This window comes from Ornithodoros turicata, chromosome 1 (assembly GCF_037126465.1).
Source record: "Ornithodoros turicata isolate Travis chromosome 1, ASM3712646v1, whole genome shotgun sequence".
Classification (NCBI taxonomy): Eukaryota; Metazoa; Arthropoda; class Arachnida; order Ixodida; family Argasidae; genus Ornithodoros; species Ornithodoros turicata.
Genome location: NC_088201.1, coordinates 211968704 through 211991353, shown reverse-complemented (window position 1 = coordinate 211991353; position 22650 = coordinate 211968704). Strand labels below are relative to the sequence as shown.

At 47.7% G+C, this 22650-nt stretch overlaps 1 protein-coding gene across 1 annotated transcript in view; it reads left to right on the top strand.

Annotated features, from left to right (window-relative positions):
* LOC135376111 (uncharacterized) overlaps positions 1-22327 on the top strand; it is a 166895-nt gene extending 144568 nt beyond the window's left edge. Inside the window, exon 7 of the mRNA XM_064608697.1 lies at positions 22254-22327. Coding sequence (XP_064464767.1) covers positions 22254-22310 — 57 coding nt within the window. The 3' untranslated portion in view covers positions 22311-22327. The remainder of the gene's footprint in view (positions 1-22253) is intronic.
* Positions 22328-22650: the final 323 nt, after the last annotated feature.

Genomic DNA, 22650 nt, shown 5'->3' with positions numbered 1-22650 from the left:
TACAGCCTCCCGATCCTTCATGCCCTTAGCAGCACCCAAGAACTCCGTCTTCGTGTCTGTCTTGGAGTGCCTCTAATAACGGAGTCATATTCCGCATTCACCGAAGCCCATTCTGCTCCCATTGCCCCCATTTTGCGGGACTCGGCCACCCTCCGCGTCTACGCCCGCTGTCTGACGCAGCCTTCGCATCCCCTTCACCGCACTGATGTGAGCTGCCCTGCGTCCTATTTTTGCTAATTCAGCTGAGCGCTTTCGAGACTATTTCCCGACTTCGACACCTGTCTCTTCCTTTGTGCCAACATTATCGACCCTAAAACGGCCTCGCATGTACGCTGTTATACCGGACCTTTTCTGAAAACATGCAAAGCCGTGCGGTAGCCCAACAACTCGCTTTGACCCTCACCTCTACTTATGCCCATTGCACTTAAATCGTCACAGATGCATCCGCAACGTCTAACCTATCGGGCGCAACCTTTTATGTCACCGATAGAGATTATGAACAGGCCTATAAATTGCCCTAACCCATGCCGTCCACCGGGGCTGAACTTCTGGAATACGTTTCTGACTTGCCCCATGGGAAATGGATCGCCCTCACCGACATGAAGGCGCCCTTCCTGCGCTTGATGTTGTCCCGCCCAAAGTCTGATACATGATACCTCATACAGGATATATCTGATCATGCCGTACATCATGCCGGACGTACGACAGACTCTGTGCATCAATGGTAATGTTTGGTCCCTCTAATGGGTGCACGGTCATATAGGCTTGACCGGTAACACTCGCAGAGACATGTCTGAAAGACGAGATGCCACAGCTCTTATTCCTGCCACTGCACGACAGCCCCTTACACTTTCGGCTTACCACTTATCAATTTGCCGGCTGTGTGCGCCGTGCCCAAGCATTTAGATCTGAGGCCGTCGCCTCCAACAGTCACATGCAGTCAATCGACCCCTCAGTTTCCTTCTTCATTGCGTGTCGTTGCAGTCGTCAGGAGGAATCACTGCTGCACAGCCCCCGTCTCAGCGTTGCCCGCACACCATTGTTTCTTCACAAAACAGGCCAATACAGCTCCCCTTGTGTTCCAGCAGCGGCGAGGTAGCCGACATTCGCCATTATCTGCTACACCGCAAGCAACACATTCCCTCAAAGGCAAGCGAATGCCATCCAAGTCGACCAATACAGCTTGACTGAAACACGATGTCCGTGGCCACCCTCCTTGGTCCCGTCCCACGGCATACCCAGTGGGCTGTCACCGCAGCCCTGCTGCGTTTCCTGAAGGATTCGGGCCTTGTGTCTGCCCTCTGACTGGGCTTCCGTGTGTCATGCCATGCCTGTACTGTACTAACTGTTCTTCTTCCTTCTTTCATTAATTTTTCCTTTTATTTCTTTCTTTAATGTCCATTTTTGTTTATTGTACTTTTTATTTTTGGAATAGCAAGTCGGCATTAGCCTGGCTAATATCTTCTTAGATTTTTTTTCTTTTCATTCTATTAACCCCCCCCCCCCCCCCACACACACACACATACCACTCAGAGGGTGGCACGTCCTTTACTATGAAGCCAGTGAGGACAGAGAGTGTCCTCTGTGGCACTCGCTAAAAGTCGCTTTCAGGGTAGTAGCGAATTTTTCTGGGGAACGGGAGACGGCGATTCTGCAAACGCAAGCGCAGTTAGTGCCGAGCAATTTTTCGTTCACGTAGAACCTCAATCGAGAGATCACCAGCTTGAATAGGAACCTGTCGTGTTTTAACCATACTTGGAACTCCAAGGCAGCGACGAAAGCAACGACCAAACACTCTCCGAATGGTATTTAATAGTGACGTGCAAATATTCCAAACTTCCGAATCGAATAGTGTGCTATTCGATTCGGCCTTCGAAAGTGCCCCAGCAAAAGGTACGAACGCGGTGAAGGTGAAGCGTTATCACAGTGCGCCGGTCGATCAGTTTCGAAGTTGTGCGTCTGTACACTGACTGCTTTACCTTTTGTGCCATGGACGCCAACGAACGCGACTTGGTTGATCGGAGCCCTGGAACGAACCCACGCAAACGGCGGAGTGTTTATGGGACTACAGCGTCATGTGACACTAAGTGTGCGACATGTGGGACTGTGCTAAAAACACCGAGGGGACAACAACCCCTCTCCTCAATCAACTGTAACGTCACCCCAGCGTTTACAATGCTATGAAGAGAAGGTGTCAGCAGCCGAGGCCTGCTAATGTGAAACAACGAAGCAGGAGCTGATGGCCACCTACTTGAAACAAAAACCGAAGAGCACTGATCGGCGCGCTAAGCTGCTCACAAAAAAAGGTCGCGCAGGTTATTGCGAAATATCTTCATTCGTACTGTATCGTCGAATAAAACGGATTTCTGAGTCGCATCGATGCTGCAGCTCCCGCGTACATCGTCCCAAGCAGAACATCATTTTCCCAATCCGTAATCCCGAGCTTGTACGAAGAGGAAGTGCGGCGAGTGAAATATGAACGACGAACATGAACAACGGTGGAACCGATTGTTATTCAATCACCAGAGACGGCGGGGGTCCCACCGTCTGTGGGGGCTGTGCCCACTGTCCCCAATTGTCCCGACTGCAGGGGTCCCGCAGTGTTGACAGTTACCTGTCACTGACATGTCATAGCCTGGACAGTAACTTCGCAATTCACAACTACACCTTGGCGTGTATGACCCTCTGTCACCATGCTGACAACATACGGAACATTCTAAAGGACGTCGTGGAACAGTGACTGTTTTGTATTTCGAGATACGCCGTCGGTGTACGCTGCGACAGAGGTAGAAAACTGGGCGTCTACAAGAGCATCAAAATGGGCTCGAAGGACTTGAGGCGGAACCTGATGTCGTCGTTCCTCGAGGCTTGGAAGGCGTACGAAGTTGGGTAGCAATGGCAGAGACCAGGGCTGTCTTGGGATGTGACGTCTGAAGTCTAAGAAAACGGAATAATCAAATAGACTACAATCACAAACCCCGACAGGCTCATAAACGGTGACAATTTTTTATAATTAAAGTGTACTTCATCAGTCGAGCAATATGGTACCATAGAGGAAGCTTCCAGACACCATGCGGTCCGAGTTGAACTCCACAAAGAAGCCTGCAACTACAGACGCAGCTGAATATAACTAAGCAACTCTCTAATGTTGAATTCCAATGGCAGATTCGGAGCGTTTCCAAAGCAAGTTTTGTTGCTCCGCCGAGAGCCAGTCTGTTCGATTGGCAGATTGGGAACAGTTCTGGAGTCTTCCAGTGGGAGCTTCGGAGCGGCATTCGAGCCAAGGTCGCTCCAGGGAGCAACCCAGACTGCTCCGCCAAAATAGGCAGATTCAACCGGAACTCTACGTGGCGTGTCACTTGTCGCTCGTGCTTCCTATTTCCTGTCTCTGATTCGGCAACATGGCCGCTTCCCGACGTGTCTTTGCCGTGACTAGTATGTCACGTCTTACGTTAGCAATTTTGTTTCTTCAAGAAAGCAATGAGTCAGACATCACCAGGGCAACGTTAGGAGATTAGGAGGACCTTGATGTTGCAAAACATGGCGTTGTATTGGAACATGAGTACAATCTTCTTCTTCTTCTTCCTCCGTCTCTGACCGCCATCCACCAAAGAAGATGGGCCAGGGCTAAACTCCAAGTTGGGCGCAAGTGTTACAGTCGCAGATTCGGATCACTTGCTCTATGCCAGATCAAGCCGCTCCACTGCGGAGTGTGCCACTTGATCCGACTCTGCCATTGGAATTCAACATAAGCTATTCCAGAAGCTTGCCGTGTGGCCACCATCAGACAGCAGAGTCCTCGAAATTCATCGGGCTGAAGTCTTCAGGACGAAGACTCTTCCGGAGCTGGACAATCTGTATTCGGAATAACAGCCACCAGAGCTTGTCGATGCAAGGGTGGAATGACGCACAAAATCGAGGAATGGAGCAAGGGAGGGGGGATATATATTTATTGAAAGGAAAGGTCTGCCAGAATGGAGCAAGCTCGCACGATGAACTCTGTGTTGTCTCTGGCTCGGGACTAACATCTTTTTCTTCTTTTTGTTGTACAAATCGGATCACTTGTACTCCGTCACGTGCAATATATGGACGGAAAATAGTTATTGTTTGTTGTGGAACATATATCCTTATCATGCTTATTATTTACATCTAGCTGCAGATGAACAAAACGCTAACAAAAGGCCAGTTAGGCATATGTGCAGGACTTTAGATCTTTGAAGAGTGTGAATGGGGGGGGGGGGGGCTGTACTGACTCTAACAACGTACGTAACAAAGTGCGACGTACAGCAACACTACCTGTGCCAGCTCAGCCCCACTACGTTCATTCATTTTATGTCACTTCTGTCACTACAAAACCTAGACCTTCAAGGAAATCATTTTTCTTTTTTTTTTCACAGTCCCATAAACTGTATTTGGGGCGGGTCATTTCAATGTGTGCATTGCATGGCGATACTTGTTCGCTTGGGAGTCTCCAATTTAATAAGGATAATCTTATGCGACTGCCATAACACCAGACAGGCGCAGTAATACGACTCACACTGTCAGTACAATTTACTTTTATGTCTGGGAACATAAAAGTCATGACGTCCTCTCTCACCCAAATGTGACGCTATTATGGTAGTAAGGCGAAACTATCGGTACGACTATGCATATATCAATAGTGAGGAAAAACTATCGATTGGTTTACGGTAGTAGACTAGGAAGAGTGCTGTCGAAGTATCTTTCTTCTTTTTTTTTTTTTTGCGGTATTCGGTTCTCACTATCGACGATATTGTACCTGTCTTCCTTTTTCAACCTCGCGTCAGCTAGCAGTAGTAATACAGTGCAAAGAAGAAACCTAGAAAAGGATAGATAACTAAGAGACCAGGTGCTGGCTAGATACCAAATTTGGACGAAACTCTAATACGTTCACTTTTTTGTTTTTTGACACGTTTTGTTAATTACGCTGGAATTATGATTGTTCTACAATAATTTCGATTTATAACTCAACTATAGTATATAGTATAACTAAATGGTAGTTGAATGATTCCACGCTAAAATGTCCAAAGACCCCGCTCGACCCCCCACATTTTTTCTGGAAAAATTCTCAGGTTTTCTGGTCACATATAAACTCTGACTACTAAATATTTCTGTGTTGATGCCGTGCGTCACGTACGATTGGCACGATCGAAAAGCGGGCGCTTCGCTAAAACAAATATACGCGAGGAACAACAACAACTTTATTTTCACTTTGGAGAGTGGGGAGGTTCATCGCCGGAGGCGATACTCTACCTCATTGCTGGTGGGGATGTGGGGAATAATATAACGAGCCCCTTCACAATAACGATCGATGCCCGATGGTGTCCAGAAGAGCTTTGAGCGCAGAGCGTTGCTGGGCTGGATTGGGCCAGAGTCCAAGCAATTTCTATAGGAAGAAGGGCCTAGAGTCCAGCTGACGAAGAGACTCGGAGAGTGCGGTTCTGGAAGGTTGGTAGTGGGGGCAATGAAGTAGAATATGCTCCAGATCCTCAAGAGCACCACAGTGGCAGCAGGTGGGAGAGTCAACTTGTCTCAAGCGGTAGCGCCTCTGAGCTGTAGAGGCCACATCGAGGCCATGCGCGAGGAAGACAACTGAGACACTTACCGCTTTTTAATCTCATGGCCTTCTCTATGTTTGTACAAAGTCATGGGCGATTTAGTCCAGTTTGTGTGCTCCACGGAAGTGATGACCAGTGCAATCTTCCTGCGAATTCAGGAATTTTTTAGGTAACAAATTATCTGTTGAACGACGTTTATAATTTTTCGTTGTGTAGAGCTTATTGGTCACTTCAGCAGGGAGAGTTTCTTCTCAAGCTTCTAAGCCAACGGGATGTGCTGGTACCATTAGCGGTTCGGCGCCGAGGCCCGACATTGGTTTCAACCGTGCTCGTGGGCGGAAAACGCCCCGCCCGGTCACTAATGGCGACAGGTAGACAGGGCTTTGCGGAAAGTCGCCTGCTCCACGTCGTAGACCGTGTGTCCGGCAGACGACTCCTCATAGACACCGGTGTCGACGTAAGTGTGCTGCCCGCCACTAAAGTTCATCGACGCCATCAGCCCTGCTTCACATTGAAGGTCGCAAACGCTTCGACTATCCCAGTATACGGCCAGCAATCGCTGACCCTTAATCTCGGCCTCCGAAGGGACTTCCGTTGGCTGTTCCACGTCGCCGACTTTTCCCAAGCTGTCATAGGTGCCGATTTTCTCACGCAATTTCGGCTTCTCGTGGACATCTCTCGGAAGCGCCTTCTTGATTCTTGATTCTACCACCAGCCTTTACATTCACTGCATTCGAAGTCACATACCACCCTACCACACACTATCGTTCTGCGCGCCGCAGTCAGTTTACTCGGCGACCCTCGAGGACTTTCCAGAGCTGGCGAAACCACCGGACTCGACTCGTCCTGTTAAGCATGACATTGTGCACCATGTCGTTACCCAAGGCCCACCAGTCCACTTTCGTCCGCGCCGACTCGCCCCCGAAAAATACACTATCGCTAAGGCGGAGTTCGAGCATACGCTCGACCTCGGCATTATCCGCCCATCCAGCAGCAACTGGGCCTCACCACTAGCATGGTGCCCAAGAAAACTGGTGACTGGCGTCCTTGCGGCGACAACCGCGCTCTGAATCGTGCCACAGTACCCGAACGCTACCCTGTACCGAATATCCTCGACTTCGCCGCAAACATTGCGAACGCCACCATCTTTTCAAAAATCGACCTCGTTCGCGCCTATCATCAAATACCTACGGCTGAAGAGGACATCGCGAAAACAGCCATTGTCACACCATTTGGGCTCTACGAATTCCTACGCATGCCTTTGGGATTAAGAAATGCCGCACAGACTTTCCAACGCTTCATAGATTACATCATCCTAGGCCTTCCATTCGTCTACGCGTAAATAGACGATCTTCTAGCTGCCAGCCCCACCGCCGAAGAACATGCCGAACAACTACGAACACTCTTCTCCCGCCTTCAGGATAACGGCATCGTCATCAATGCCGCCAAAAGTGAATTCGGCGTACCGGAACTCGATTTCTTGGGCCATCGCATAAACCAACATGGCATCCGTCCTTTACCGTCCGAGGTCGCTGCGATTCGGGATTTTCCTCGCCCGACTTCAGTTACGCAGCTCCGACGATTCCTTGGCTTCGTAAATTTTTACAGGCGGTTTCTGCCGTCGTGTGCTGCCACATTGGCTCCCCTCGAAGCCCTGCTCACTTCAGGCAAGAGGACCCCTTCAGCCTTCCAATGGACTTCTGACGCCCTTGCCGCTTTCGACAAGACCAAACAAGACCTCGCCGACGCCACCCTTCTCATCCATCCTCGGCACGATGCACCTACCTGCATCATGGTTGATGCGTCCAGTGTTGCCGTTGGCGCGGTCCTCCAGCAGCGTGCATCTTCCGTCCGGAAGCCAATCGCTTTTTGCCCGCGGAAGCTGAAGACCCCCTAGACACGTTACAGCACATTCTGACGGGAACTTCCTCAATCTTCCTCACCGCAATCTTCCTGACCGTGAAGCATTTCAGACATTTCCTGGAAGGCCGCCCTTTTACCGTTTAGAGTGACCACAAGCCACTTACCTACGCCTTCTCATCATCTGGAACCAGATACACCCCACGCGAAATCCAGCACCTACCTTTCATTTCCGAATTTACGACGTGCATACAGCACGTAAGCGGCATCAACAATCCTGTAGCCGACGCCCTGAGTCGCTTGTGCTGCATAGACTGAGCTCAGGATCCCTCATCAACTGTTCCTTCTCTCGACCTGCTTGCATCCGCGCAGTCAACCGATGAACACCTCTGCCGTGCTCCGTTCAAACGGCAACACCAGCCTCAAGCTCGAAGGGGTTCACCTTCCTGGCACAGCACGCCCCGTAATTTGTGACACGTCTCAGGGCAGACCTCGACCATTCGTCCCTCTACTGCTCCGGCGACCGATATTCAACCATTTTCAAGCCCTATTCCACTCTGGCGTGCGAGCTTCACAGAAACTCATCGGGTCACGTTACGTCTGGGCAAGGATGAACGCGGACATCAAGTCTTGGGTGCGATCTTGCGTGCCTTGTCAACTCACCAAGGCCCAGCGGCACACTAGACCAGCACCGCATCCTTCCTGCCTCCGGATCATCGGTTTGATCACACCCATATCGATCTCGTCGGACCCCTCCCACCCTGCCAAGGCCACAAGTACATCTTCACGATCATCGACCGGTACCCCCGGTGGCACGAGGCCGTTCCTCTCCCCGACTCGACAGCACCCACCGTCGCCACCGCCCTCATTAGTGCGTGGATCGCCCGATTCGGTGCGCCATCAGTGATCACGACCGACCGTGGGCGCCAGTTCGAGTCCGCCCTGTTCGCCGCCCTGACCAACTTGTTGGGCACCAGACGCATTCGAACAACGGCATACCATCCTGCCGCCAACGGACTCGTGGAGCGTTTCCACCGCCAACTCATGTTGCCCTACGAGCCAACAGAAGCACACCATGGCCCGACACGCTTCCCATCGCACTCCTCGGTATCCGAGCAGCATTTAAGCCCGACCTCGGCTGCACCGTCGCCGAAATGGTTTATGGGGCAACCCTTCGACTTCCGGGCGAATTCCTCGCCCCGTCCGAAGACCCTGTGCCCGACTCAATGCTCGACTACGTTTCCCGCCTTCGTCGTATCATGGCCAACCTCCGTCCCGCCCCCGCCCGCTCAGAACATTTCTCTTCCGGTTACCGGCACCCAGATTTGAGCACATGCACCCACGTTTTTGTCCGTGTCGATGCCGTAAAGAAGCTGTTGCAGCCCTCATACACGGGACCATTTCCCGTCGTCCAGAAGGATCCACACCAATTCACCATCTTGACAGACGGCCGGCAAGACACCATCTCGCTCTACCGACTGAAGCCGGCCTACCTCGAGCATTCATGCTCTCCACCTGCGCTCTCTGTTCAGAAGCTGGACGCCTGCTGCTCATCTCCGCTGCTTGCTAGGCCGACAGCCCCACCTCCGGCCTCTCGCCACGTCTCATGGTCCCCGGCGCTTACTCCACTACCACTGCTATCGCTCTCTGCCTCTCGCAGCTCTCGCAGCAGAGAGCTACAAGCTCTCAGTGGCGCTGGCAGTGTGGCTGCTACAGGGCCCCCCCCGGCCCTGTAGCAGCCACACTGCCAGCGCCACCGCCAGCGCCACCCTCCCCCCTGGCGCACGGGGCGCGAGAAATAAATCTCGGGCCAGTCCGGTTCTGGCTTCCGACACAACAGCAACCAGTTCCCCGTCTCCTTCTCTCCGCTGTCTCTCAGCTACAATGGCATATTCAATCTGCCTGACTTACCCAAAAGTGGTTCTTGAACCACAAAGCTGATTTTACTGACCGGGTGGAAGTTACCACCAATGCCGGAGTGTCATTTGGCCGCCGAGCCTACCGGCGAGCGGATGCCGTGCATTAACTTGCCCATCGCGTGCAAGCTCCCGAAGAACCCTACCCGTTGTACATTGAGGACGTTCCTTATGTGCGAAGGTGGACCAGAAGATGTCCAACACCGACAAAATCAAGCACATTCTCAAAGACGTTCGTGAAGATGCATTTCAACTTCTTGTCAGCAATGCTCCCACGACCGCCGCTGACGTCGTGTCTCTTTGTGGTTCACTTCAGGACGCAAGAAATGCACGAATAACTTCCCTACATGCATTCTCCTCTACGGCCACAGGTATTACGGCGTCGTCCACATTAGACAGCCTTCGTAGCATGATTCGCGACGTCTTACGCGAAGAACTCGTGCGTGCAGGGATCAGTGTCGCTCCGGTACCAGGCCCTGTTCCCACGACCACTCCGCCTTATCGTCATGATACGCTTCCAGATCTTGTGCGTGAGAAAATTGCCAGTTGCCTCACACCTCCAGAGTCTACGCCCGTCTACGCCCCACGTCACCCCACGTACTCTGATGTCATTCGTCTTCCGCCTCCTCAACCACTTGGAACTCCCACTCCTCCTGAACCCGCTGTTCTCACACCCTTTCCGGGATCTTACGACTCACCTTGCTCCGGCCCGCCAATGGTCGGCACTTCTTTTTATTGCCAGCGCGAAGAACGCACCTGTTTCTGTTGTGGAATTCGGGGACACCATGCCCGATTTTGCAGTAAACGCCGTCGTGACATGCAACCCAGATACTGGAGCGACAATGAATATCCTGCCGGTTATGCCGCGCTTGGACCCAACGGCCTGTCTCATATACCCCGGGAAGCTACCGCCAGACCTTGTAGGATGTCCCCAGGACATAATTATTCCCAACTAGCATCCTCCTAGCCACCACCATATAGTTCCCTTCTCCGTATCCTGGACAATCACCGTCGACGCGGCGTCCTCGACCTCAGAGTCCGCCGCGCCCGGAAAACCGGTAGCCGCAGTCCGACGGTGGCGGACAGTGACCACGGTGCCTGACGGACCACCCTTATCAACCCTTCGAAACATGGTTCCCATATTCGTAGATTTCCACGTTGTCGTCGCTTTGATCGACACCGGTGCCGCTGTCTGTTATTAGTATTACTGCCGATTTACGTTGACGTCTAAACAATGTGACGACTGCTTACGACGAACGCCGCATTAAGGATGCTTCTGAGACTGCCATTTCTCCGCTTGCGACTTTTAGCGCACGGGTCACTATCCGAGACGTTACTTACCCAGTTGAATTTCTTGTCTTGTCGTCCTGCTGCCACGACGTAATCTTGGGCTGGGACTGTGCTCGCGAAGAAGTACTTCTCAGTGCAGTGCTGTGCTTTGACTTCGAGCCCAACGTTACGCCTTCCAAGCTATCTGTTTCTGTTGCCCTCATCCTGCTTCCTCGCTCCGTCAAGTTCGCGCCTGTTACTCCGAACCAGTTGTCTTCTTCCCGCGCATCTTACTGCATCCATGCGTCGCCCAACGCTCACGCAGTAGCTTCCAAAGGGCTTGCTCCTCCACCGTGTCTCACGTCGTTCCAGACGACCAAGCATACATTCCCATAACCAACTCCGCCGAACGTGTCTGCTCTCCTACCCGCTGGATTCGTTGTCGCCACTGCCCAGGACTGTGACCCGCTCGACATCCTTGCTCCCCTCAACATTACGCCGGGGCCCGCTCGTTTGCACACGGCTGTTGATCCTACTGACCTGACCAATATGATCGCTTCTACCCTTTCCTCTGAGCTCTGATGACCGCATGTCCCTCACTTCACTGTTAACGACTCATTCCCACCTCTTCGATCTTGGCAAGTCGCCATTGGGGGTTGCAAAATGACTGCATCACTGCGTCGACACCGGCGCCTCCCCTCCCATTGGTCAGCGCCCGTACACAGTTTCTGCGTTAGAGCCCGCGATCATCGGAAAGGAGGTGTCAGTCCTGCTTTCTCGGGGCATTATTCAGCCCTCATCCACCCCTTGGGCGTCGCCTGTTGTCTTAGTTACGAAAAAGAATGGCAGCATACGATTCTGCGTTGATTACCGTCGTCTGAACAAGGTCACACGTCGCCATGTCTACCCGATGCCCCGGACTGATGATGCCCTGGATACCCTCCGTGATGCAAATCTATTTTCTTCTCTGGACTTGCGCTCTGGGTACTGGCAAATTCCTATGGCGGACGATGATGTCGAAAAAAACGGCATTCACTACACCGGAGGGATTATATTAATTTAAAGTGATGCCTTTCCGACTCACCAACGCACCTGCTACTTTCGACGTCGTCCACAGAAGCAACAACTCAAATGTTGTCAAGAGCCTCACGTACACACACGTCATCATGACACCTTCTTAATAAGCGGCACAAAGGATGAAGCAAATACACACGCACGTCATGGAAGGTGGCGCGTAACTGCTCTAAGCAGAGGGAGGCGATTCCGAGAACCGCATCACAAAAGCGGGAACTTAATGTACGGCCCCCAATAAAAAAAAAAGGAGAAATAGGGATGCGTGGCTGGAGCGAACCCACTGAGTGGAGCTGTAAAAACGACACTGACGCATGTTTCTCGCGTTGTTGCTGTTGTAGTTTTGTTTTTCTTTCTAAACTAAACGAAACGAAATATTCCAGCTTTTGTACATTCTTTGCACAATATTTCATTTTGGCGTACGCCAACGTGTTTGAAGCTCATAGAAGCAGAAAGTATCGCAACAACTCCTGCTTGCAATTTGATCTGTCCATTCTAGCCTGTAATAATAATTTACGTGTGAATCTACTGTTTACCTTATTTGCGCATATTGTGTTTTCAGATGACTGGTCATGCAAAAGTTGTGGTGTATTTTTCACACCAGTACTGTGATTTCTGTTCGCATATTACCAAAAGACCTGCGTCTAGGGAGCTACAAAAAGAGACGCTCGCGGACAGTGTCCATCCGTTTTCGTTGTTCTCCAGTCTCGGGTTTTAGTAATATGAACTATAGTCTCCAGCTCGCCCGCTTTTTAGCAATTCTTTCATTGTGATTTTTGTGTAACGTTCGTATTGGTGTACAAGTTGTGGGCTATTCGTGCAAGCAGAGCTTTACTTTAGAACCGAATGCGAATATAATTGAATTTATGTCTTCCTGGCGGTTTATCTGGATGACACTTGTGAAATTTCACGTTTTGGCGTTACGGTTTGGTGTATGCTTAATTCACGTTGCCAATTTAATGAAGGTAACATAATTAAATTAGAACTCACCAAACTAAATTCTACTCCAAAAAACCTTGCAAACCTCTCCAACGAAAAGGTCCCCTGAAAAATTCCCACAGAAATTCCCAAGGCTGTAAGGTGCACCAAGGTGAGGCCCTATGTTCAATCTCAAGATTTGCTGATGTAACCGTAGGAGAGCTACGGCCTACGGAGAGCTAGGTCTTGAGACGGAACCTTAAAAGAACCACAGCAAGGTCTGGGGTTCTGAGGTAGAACCTCAGAATTCCAAGAGCGCAAGGCAGGTCTGAGGTCAGTATATGGAATGGACGCTCGTAGCCCACAACTCACAACAGGCCTTAAACACGATTTAATTAGCAATTAGAGCTAATTGGGGCCCCCCACAGTAACCAGCATCATCCAGTGAGTTACCGCACTAATTGGGGAGCATCTAACTCGTGTTCAGGCCAGCTGTCAGTTGTCGGCAACGAGCGTGTATAAAAAAGAAAAGATATATATGAATAGAGTGGACAGAAGGAGTTTCGTTGAAGATAAATAACGCCATCTTGAAGAAAGCGGTCCGGAACGACCGCTGATCATCGCTGGGCGACGGAGCACAGAGGCAGGTTGCAAAGCATCACAGCTGTAACCACCAGTTCTGGACATCCTGTGACGTCAGCTGTGACATCATCGTGGCGTGTCTGGGCAAGTAGGACAGCACTGGACATGCAAGGAGAAAAACACTCATAATACAGATGAAAGCAAACTGCTGTGAAAGCAAGAGTAAATATGCAAACCATCAATAGCTAACAACAAGAAGAATCAGGCACACAGCAAAGCTGCCCACCACAACAGCAGTCACGGGGAGTGCAGAACTATGCGACTGCTCCATCCGACAGCCAGGCACAGAACTGACTCGTAATGCTTTTTCCTCCTCTATAGTTCCCGCATCTGCACCCCCTAGCGGTTATTTTCTTAACTGATCTCACGACAAAATTATTAAGAATCACGCCAGCGCTACCCTCGTTTCCAAGACAGAAGAAGATAGAAAATGGCGGGGATTCCTGGACAACAGCAACCAGTGCCCTACGTGCACGGGCATCAAAATCGTAAAGAGCGGGGACAAAGTGATCACGTGCGAAAGAATTAGTTACACAACAAATCAGCGAACCACACTGGCAGTCAAGAGGAGCGCAGAACGATGCGTTCATTCCATCCGACAGCCAGGCGCAGAACTGAATCGGAATGCTTTTTTATCCCCTGTAAAGTCATGCATGTGTCCCTCTTGCAGTTACTTTCTGAACTAATTTAATCACAAAATTATTAAGAATCGTTCTTGCACTATTTCCACTCAAATCAAGGGTGCGGCAGCACTAGAGCATCAACAAAGGAAGGCATGCAGGTCAGGGCATGTTCTGAGCCCTGTCACACGAGGAAAAATCGTACGACTGCTGGGCAACAGAAGAAAGGAAACACTTGAAGAGAGTGAAAAAGACACTCATCATCATCTGACACATACACTGCATTGTCTCATTGTTAATCCTCTCGACACAAAATCCACCAGAATCGTCGCTCTCCATTCACCAGTGACTAACCTCAATAATGCAGGGGAATGCAAACTGCAGTGAAAGCAAAAGTAAACATGCTAACCATCAATAGCTAACAACAAAAAGAGTCAGGCACAGAAGCAAAGGAGCCCACCACAACAGCAGTCACAGGGAGTGCAGAACTGTGCAACTGCTCCATCCGACAGCCAGGCAGAGAACTGACTGGTAATGCCTTTTTTCTCCGCTACAAATTTCGCATCTGCACCCCCATAACGGTTACTTTCTCAACTAATCTCACTACAAAATTATTAAGAATCACGCAAGCGCTACCCTCGTTTCCAAGACAGAAGAAGATTGAAAATGGCGGGGATGTCTGGACAACGGCAACCAGCACCCGACATGCACGGGCATGAAAATCAGAAGAAGCCGGGACAAAGTGAGCACGCACGAAATAATTAGTTACATAAAAAAATCAGCCCACCACAACAGCAGTCACGAGGAGCGCAGAGCGATGCGTCCATTCCGTCCGACAGCCAGGCGCAGAACTGAATCGGAATGCTTTTTTCTCCTGTATAAAGTCATGCATGTGTCCCTCTTGCGGTTACTTTCTGAGCTAATTTAATCCCAGAATTTCCATTCCATTTCCATTCAAATCAAGGGTGCGGCAGCACTAGCGTCGTCGTCGAGACAAGAACGATCAACATGAATCTTTCTTTTCCACAACAAAAAATACAGAGCGCCAACAAAGGAAAACATGCAGGTCAGGGCATGTCAGGAGCCCTGTCACACGAGGAAAAATATCACGACTGCTGGGCATCAGAGGAAAGGAAATACTTGAACAGAGCGAAAAAGACACTCAGCATCATCAGACACGTACACTGCATTGACTCATTGTAAATCCTCTCGACACAAAATTCACGAGAATGAGTCGCACTCCATTCACCAGTGACGAACCACACAGCTGTACCCCATATGAGGCAAGCTGTACCCCACCCGAGGCTACACTTTTCCACTAATGGCCAACGCAATTGCTAGGAGCAGAATCAACGCGTCCACAACCGCCAGTGACCAAGAGAGAAGTGAATCCTTGCGCTCTCTGCAAGCCTTCCTCATTGGCCATGACGTCATCCTATTGTATCAGGGCTACACTGTTTTTTCCACTAATGCCCAACCCAACTGCCCTGGACAAAGTCTGCCTGAAACAATAGAGCCTCGGCATGATCCCGTTTTTCAGAGAACAAGGGGAACAAAAGTGCAGAGAAATACTTGAACAAAGTGCAAAACACACTCACCAGCATCAAACTATTTCTAAACACGCACACTCCATTATTCAAATTATTCACAAACATTATTCAAACACAACAATTATTCAAAAACAGTGCTAATCGTAAATCATCCAGGAAAATGCGCATTATTGACCAATTTCCCATTTTTCTCTTGCTGTACTTTTTCTCCACTAACGGTCAATGCATTGCTACAGATACATGAAACATAGAGCAACTGCTTGACGTCACCAAATCCTGTCTAACGAAGGCAGCGGCAAACAGAAACACTCCTATTATTTATTGAATCGCAAGATTATTTCTTTTTTCCTACTTAATGATATTCATTCTTACATTAAAATTCAACAACAAAAAAATCAGCGTGCATGAACGCTGAACTTAGCGATTTTCACCCCAAAGGCTTATCATGGTACTTTCAATCATTAGAATCCCAGCAGCAGTAAACTACCACTGCTCTTTTAAATAATAATTGAGACTCTGGAACGCTCAACATCATATCCAGGCTTATGTATTACATCACGCACAATCTTTTCTATGATCACATACTGGTTGTCTGAGGCTACACCCGCGAGCAAAAAGGCTCGAAAGCCTCGGGGCAAAGTTCCATTAGTGCACGTCAGAGCTCAAGACAGAAAGCCTTTGCTAGAACAGATATATGATGTGATTGAATTCCTACTATATTAATGATTTTCATTATTGCATTGCAGTTTAGAAAGACTATCACAAAAAGTCCGTACTAGTCTTAACAAGCTCAACTACAATTTAGGTGCCTCAAAATTCTACTTTCTATGTAAACTACAATTGCCCTATTACTTGGATCACTATTAATCAAGCGCTCCAATTTTTTCACTCTTCCCATTTCAGCCTTGTCATGCAGTGAAGCAGACTCACATCCAAAATAATTAATTTACAGTGAGGGTGGCATGCTTCATAGGACTTTCTGGCCTGCGCTACCATTTTTTGCACAAATACCCGTAACTGCAAACAGGTGACTTCTTCAACATACCGAGCTCCTAATGACATCTAACAAACAAAAAACATACAAACCCTCTTCCCATGAATTCAGCTTTACAATGCGGCTTTCTTCTGCGTAAAATCGGTGCAAAAAGGAAAGAGCAGCGAAAAATTGCGCGACTTGTGCAGGAATTGCTATGACTTCAAAAACCGAAGCACACGGTAATGAACTAAAAAAATCCGCCCACTTCTGCCACTCATGTCTGGTATCAGAATACTCTTGCACAATACTACATACACAGCCGCATTGCCCTTGCATAAAGAGAGCACAGGACAAGGGCACACAAATTCCTTCAAGCGTGCAGGGAAAACGGAAAATTCAATTCTGATGAACTCAGCTTCGCCGAACGGCTTTCTTCTGCTCTACCTAGATGCTGACCGTTTCCCCTCATCTACATTCTGAGCAAAAGCAGTGGAATAAGAAAGAGCTGTGAAAAATTACACGGACGTTAATAAACTGAAAAAAAAAAGGCACTCACTTCTACTATCTGAAAATCATTGCATAATGCGATACACATAGCTGCGTTGTCCCTGCGTAAAGAATGCACAAGCCAAAGGTATACACAAATTGCCTTACGCGATCAGGAAAAATCACTTCTACTCCAGAGACAGACAGACAGACAGACAGACAGACACACACACACACACACACACACACACACGCACACACACACACATACGGGACTACGCATACAGCAAGCGACGGGGAAAAGGCTTAACACGGAGCGCCCAGGAATAATCGCAGCGTTACTGCACATAGCTACGAAGGTCAACGGCTAACACAAGACGACAACAACAAGGTATTAGCGAAGGGGAAAAATTGCAGCAAGAAAGACAACAAGTCTAGACATGCGGCATCGCATACGAAACACTGGTCACTGGGGAAAAGGCATAAGCCTGCGGCATACACAACTTCATTTTTCTATTTCGCGTAACCTAAACGCGGGTTGCTGTTTCCTGCTCGAAAAATGACATAGAAATTTTCTTAGGGAGCAGAGAAATAGAGGAATTTGTACTACGTGCTCAGATACCAGCATTTCTGCTCAAAAACTCATAGCTCCAAAATTAAGCACTGCTTACTTCATCAACATATCGAGCACCCAAGAAAATCTAACAAACAAACAACCCCACTTCCACTAATAGAACACTATTCAGCTTTTACAAGGCGGCTTTCTTCTGCGTAAAAGTAGAGAAAATAAGAAAAGGGCAGTGAAAAATTACATGCACTTTTGCTCACATAGCTATAAGAGAAAAAATAAAAGAACGAGGCACACGTTAATAAACTGTGACAAAGACACGCATTTCTATATCAGATAATTCTTGCATAATGCTATGTGCATGCACAGTCGGGATATCCCTGGGTAAAGAAAGCACAGAAATAGGGTACACATATCCGATCCCTTATGCGAGAAGGGAAAGTCACTTCTTCTTGGAGAGCATAATACGATAAAGTCTGAATTTTTGCCAATAAAATTAAGCTTGAACACAGCTACGAGCGTGACAGACACATACTAACAAACAAACAAAACACTCCTATTCACTTCTACTGATAGAATTGGAGCTAAAGGCTTGAAACACACGATAAGAACAAAGCACACCGATTCAAGAAGGCATATAAAGTGCACCGCAACAGGATCCGCATGCAGAACTCATAAAATAACCTGCCCAAAACAAGGACTTCACCAGGGTCGAGTGGTAATCCCATTAAAAGCGCTCGCCCAATCCAACAGATTTCAATGCAAACGCGATAACAATTATTTTATAAAGCACTATTTCACGCAATTGTACATAAATGTATCCCTCGTGTCAAACGAAAAGCCTAACAGAAAGCGCTTACTTGTCAAGTGGAGTCCCAGCTTCAGAAAAGCGCGCGCACGCACGCACGCACACACAAACAGACACACAGACATTATTGGTAGGCACAACAAGCGCAAACAAGTCCATTTCACAACCAGATAAATCCATATTATTCCTCAGGTCAGTAATTGTCCTACCATCATCAGAATACGGAACACACATGTATGTGAACGCAAAACAATAGGTCTTCATTCGGATGTAATAGGACATCGCCATTCGACCGGCGCGAACCAAACAAGAAAGGAATGTATTTTCGCTATACATCCAAGAGAAAACGGTGTCGTGCTTCTGCCTAGCAATCATTATACAGAAGTGAATTCAGTTCGTTTTGTTTTTATTTCCTTGCAACCATATATTTGGCCAGAATACTATAGAGTGGAACGGGTAGGTGCGATCATTATTCGCTACACGCTGTAAATCTCATCATTTTTAAACCAAATCAGTCATGTGTTTACAGGCATACGACCGTTCACTAAATAGGTAAGTAGCTAATGAGTAACTTAAAATGGAATAAAACTGTTATTTCATCGTCATTGACTGGAAGCTTCAGTGCACAACAGAGCAATGCGCGCCCATCAACACGCCTTGGGCTCACTTCGCACACACACGATAGCTTTCTGGATATATCCTACTGCCACCGGAATCAAAGATTTATCGCAATGATAATCATGTGCTTCGTGTCGTATTTTTTTCAAGAGACGCCAAAAACGCCTTACTCTCGTCTTGTCAAATAGTACATAGGGTCTGATACCAACGAGGTAATTGTTATTAAATTATATATTTTATTTTTCTTGAGAGTTTAGTGCTTTGTACGAAGCATTTAAACTCACCATGTGTTGCACACTGTTAAAGTGATAGTGTGAAGTGTGTAAAGTGATCCGTGCGTGTGCACTGTGTCCACACGCACGGAGAACCGGTAACGGATCGCGCGCGAGACTGCGTCTGCGTGTCCAAACCGCGAGAACGGACACGTGCGGCTCGCGTGGAGGCGCGAGCCGCACGTGGTTCTTTGGTTCGGGCGCATTGTTTTATCACTGTAACAGCAGATTCGTAACAACACTGCAACAACAGATGATCCGTACAAGTACTAAACTCTCAAGAAAAAAATAAAATAAATAAATAAATAAATAAAAATTACCTCGTTGGTATCAGTCCTTACGTACTATTTGACACGACGAGAGTGAGGCGTTTTTGGCGTCTCTTAAAAAAATACGACGCGAAGCAGATGATTATGCTTGCAATAAATGTTTGCTTCCGGTGGCAGTAGGATATATCCAGAAAGGTATCGTGTGTGTGCGAAGTGAACCTCAGGCGTGCTGATGGGCGCGCATTGCTCTGTTGGGCACTGAAGCTTGCAGTCAATGATGATGAAATGACACTTTTATTCTCTTTTAAGTGAGTCATTGGCGACTTACCTATTTAGTGAAGGGTCGTATGCTTATAAACACATGTCGACTGGTTTGGTTTAAAAATGGTGAGACAGCGTGTAGCGAATGATGTTCACATTTACCCGTACCACTCTATAGTATTCCTGCCAAATATATGGCTGCAAGGTAATATATACAAAACGAAGTTAATTCACTTCTCTATAATGATTGCTGCGCAGAAGCACGGCACCCTTTTCTCTTGGATGTATAGCGAAAATACATTTCTTTCTTGTTGGGTTCGCGCCGGTCGAATGGCGATGTCTTATTACATCCGAATGAAGAACTATTGTTTCGCGTTCACATACATGTGTGTTCCGTCTTGTCACGATGGTAGGATCATTATTGACCTGAGGAATAATATTGGTTTATGTGGTTGTGAAATAGACTTTGTGTCTGCGTTTGTTGTGCCTACCAATAATGTGCGTGTGTGTGGGGGGGTTTGTCCGTGCGTGCGCGCGCGCTTCTCTGAAGCTGCTACCCCACTTGGCAAGTCAGTGCTTTCTGTTTGCCTTTTCGTGTGACACGAGTGATGCATTTATGTACTGTTGCGTGAAATAGTGGTTTATAAAATAATTGTTATCACGTTTGCATTGAGTCTGTCGGATTGGACGAGCGTTTTTAATGGAATTACCACGTGACCATGGTGAAGTCTTGTTTTGGGCAGGTTATTTTGAGTTCTGCACGCGGATCCTGTTGCGTTGCATTGGATATGTTCTTTAAGTGGTGTGCTTTGTTCTTATCGTGTGTTTCAAGCCTTTAGCTCGAATTCTATCAGTAGAAGTGAACGGAAGTGTTTCTTTGTTTGTTATTATGTATGTGTCACATTCGTAGCTGTGTTCGAGCTTAGTTTTCTTCGCAAAAATTCAAACTTTATCGTATTATGCTCTCCGAGAAGAAGTGACTTTCCCTTCTAGCTTAAGGGATCGAATATGTGTACCCTGCTTATGTGCTTTCTTTACCCAGAGATAACGCGACTGTGCATGCATGTAGCATTATGCAAGGATTATCTGATAGCAGAAATGGGTGTCTGTGTCACAGTTTATTGACGTTTGCCTCGTTATTTTAATTTTTTCTCTTATAGCTATATGAGCAAAAGTGCGTGTAATTTTTCACTGCTCTTTTATTATTTTCTCTACTATTACGCAGCCGAAAGCCGCCTGGTAAAAGATCAATAGTGTTCTATCAGTGGAAGTGGGGTTGTTTGTTTGTTAGATTTTGTAGGGTGCTCGATATGTTGATGAAGTTTGTGGTGTGTAATTTTGCAGTTATGGATTTTCGTGCAGAAATGCTGGTATCTGAGCGCGTAGTACAAATTCCTATATTTCTGTGCTCCCTAAGAAAATTTGTACGTCATTTTTTGAGCAGGAAATAGCAAACCGCGTTTAGTTTACGCGAAATAGAAAAATGAAGTTGTGTATGTCGCAGGCTTAGGCCTTTCCCCCTGATGAGCAGTGTTTCGTATGCGATGTCGCATGTCTAGAAATGTTCAGTAGTGTCTTTCTTCCTGCAATTTTTACCCTTCGCTAATATCATGTTGTTGTCGTCTTGTGTTAGCCGTTGAGCTTCGTAGCGATATGCGCTAACGCTGAGCGCTCCGTGTTAAGCCTTCTCCCCGTCATGTGTTGTAGGCGTTGTCCTGTGTGTGTGTGTAATTGCTCAGTAGTGCCTTTCAATTTTCACCCGTAAAAAGCTCAGCGTATATCACATTATGCTGCAAAGTAGAAGTGATTTTCCCTTATCGCGTAAGGTAATTTGTGTATACCTTTGTCTTGTGCTTTCTTTACGCAGGGACAACGCAGCTGTGTGAATCGCATAATTTTCTGATAGCAGAAGTGAGTGTTTTTTTTAAGTTTATTAAAGTGCGCTACGGTTTCTTGCAGTTACAGCTATCGGAGCACAAGTGCGTGTAATTTTTCATGGCTCTTTCTTCTTTCACAGCTTTTACTCAGAATTTAGATGAGAGGAAACAGTCAGCATCCAGGTAGAGCACAAGAAAGCCGCTTGGCAAAGCTCAGTTCATGAGAATTGAATTTGTTTGTTGTTTGTTTTTTGTTAGATGTTGTTGACTGTCAGTATTCACTTTGCTTGATATCTTGATGTTGTAAGCAGTTTGCAGTTATAAGGATTTGTGCAGAAATGCTGGTATCTGAGCATGGTAGAGAAATTCCTATAAAGCACGTCTCCTTTTGCATTCCTGTGCTGCGCGTCTCCCCATCACCGTCTGCCCCACATGACGCCAGGTGTCAGGGCATAAGGGTCAGACTGGTCGGCGCCTCGTAGGAAACAAACGTAAGCGAATCATCTGGTTAAATGAGCCTCAGCCAATCATGATCGCGAAAGACCACCTGAGGGACCGGAGCCAATGATAATCATAGACCCGGAAATAAGGGCGTCTCGGGCTCTGTCGTTGCACTTCCGCTTTCCAGAATTACTTGAAGAACATGTGTGTTTTTACACATATACTACAATGTATGGATATATTTTGCTGTTTCAGAACCCAACAACGGCACCTCCTGGGAAATGTCACAATGGCTATTGCAAGAAGATATAGGATGACTGAAGATATCCAAGGTAGCTTTGGTTGTCAATGCCTCTATGGAATAAAACCTATGTGCATCCTTCTGCTCGCTTTACATACTCCTTTTCGGCAGTAGTATTGTTGTTTTTGCCCTTAACTGGGTGGAATTTCACGGCTATTTGCGAAAGAAACGCGCTTCCTTACTGGAGACCTTCACAGAGATGCATCAGTTTCAACGGCGTCAGCTCGAAACGACGAAGGTGAAGAAGTATGTCGACACAAACGGAGAAGATGACAGATAGGCGCATTAATAGTACCCCCTCTGTGTAGCCTGGCGTCACCCTTTGTAGAATCGAATGTCGCAAAACTGCAA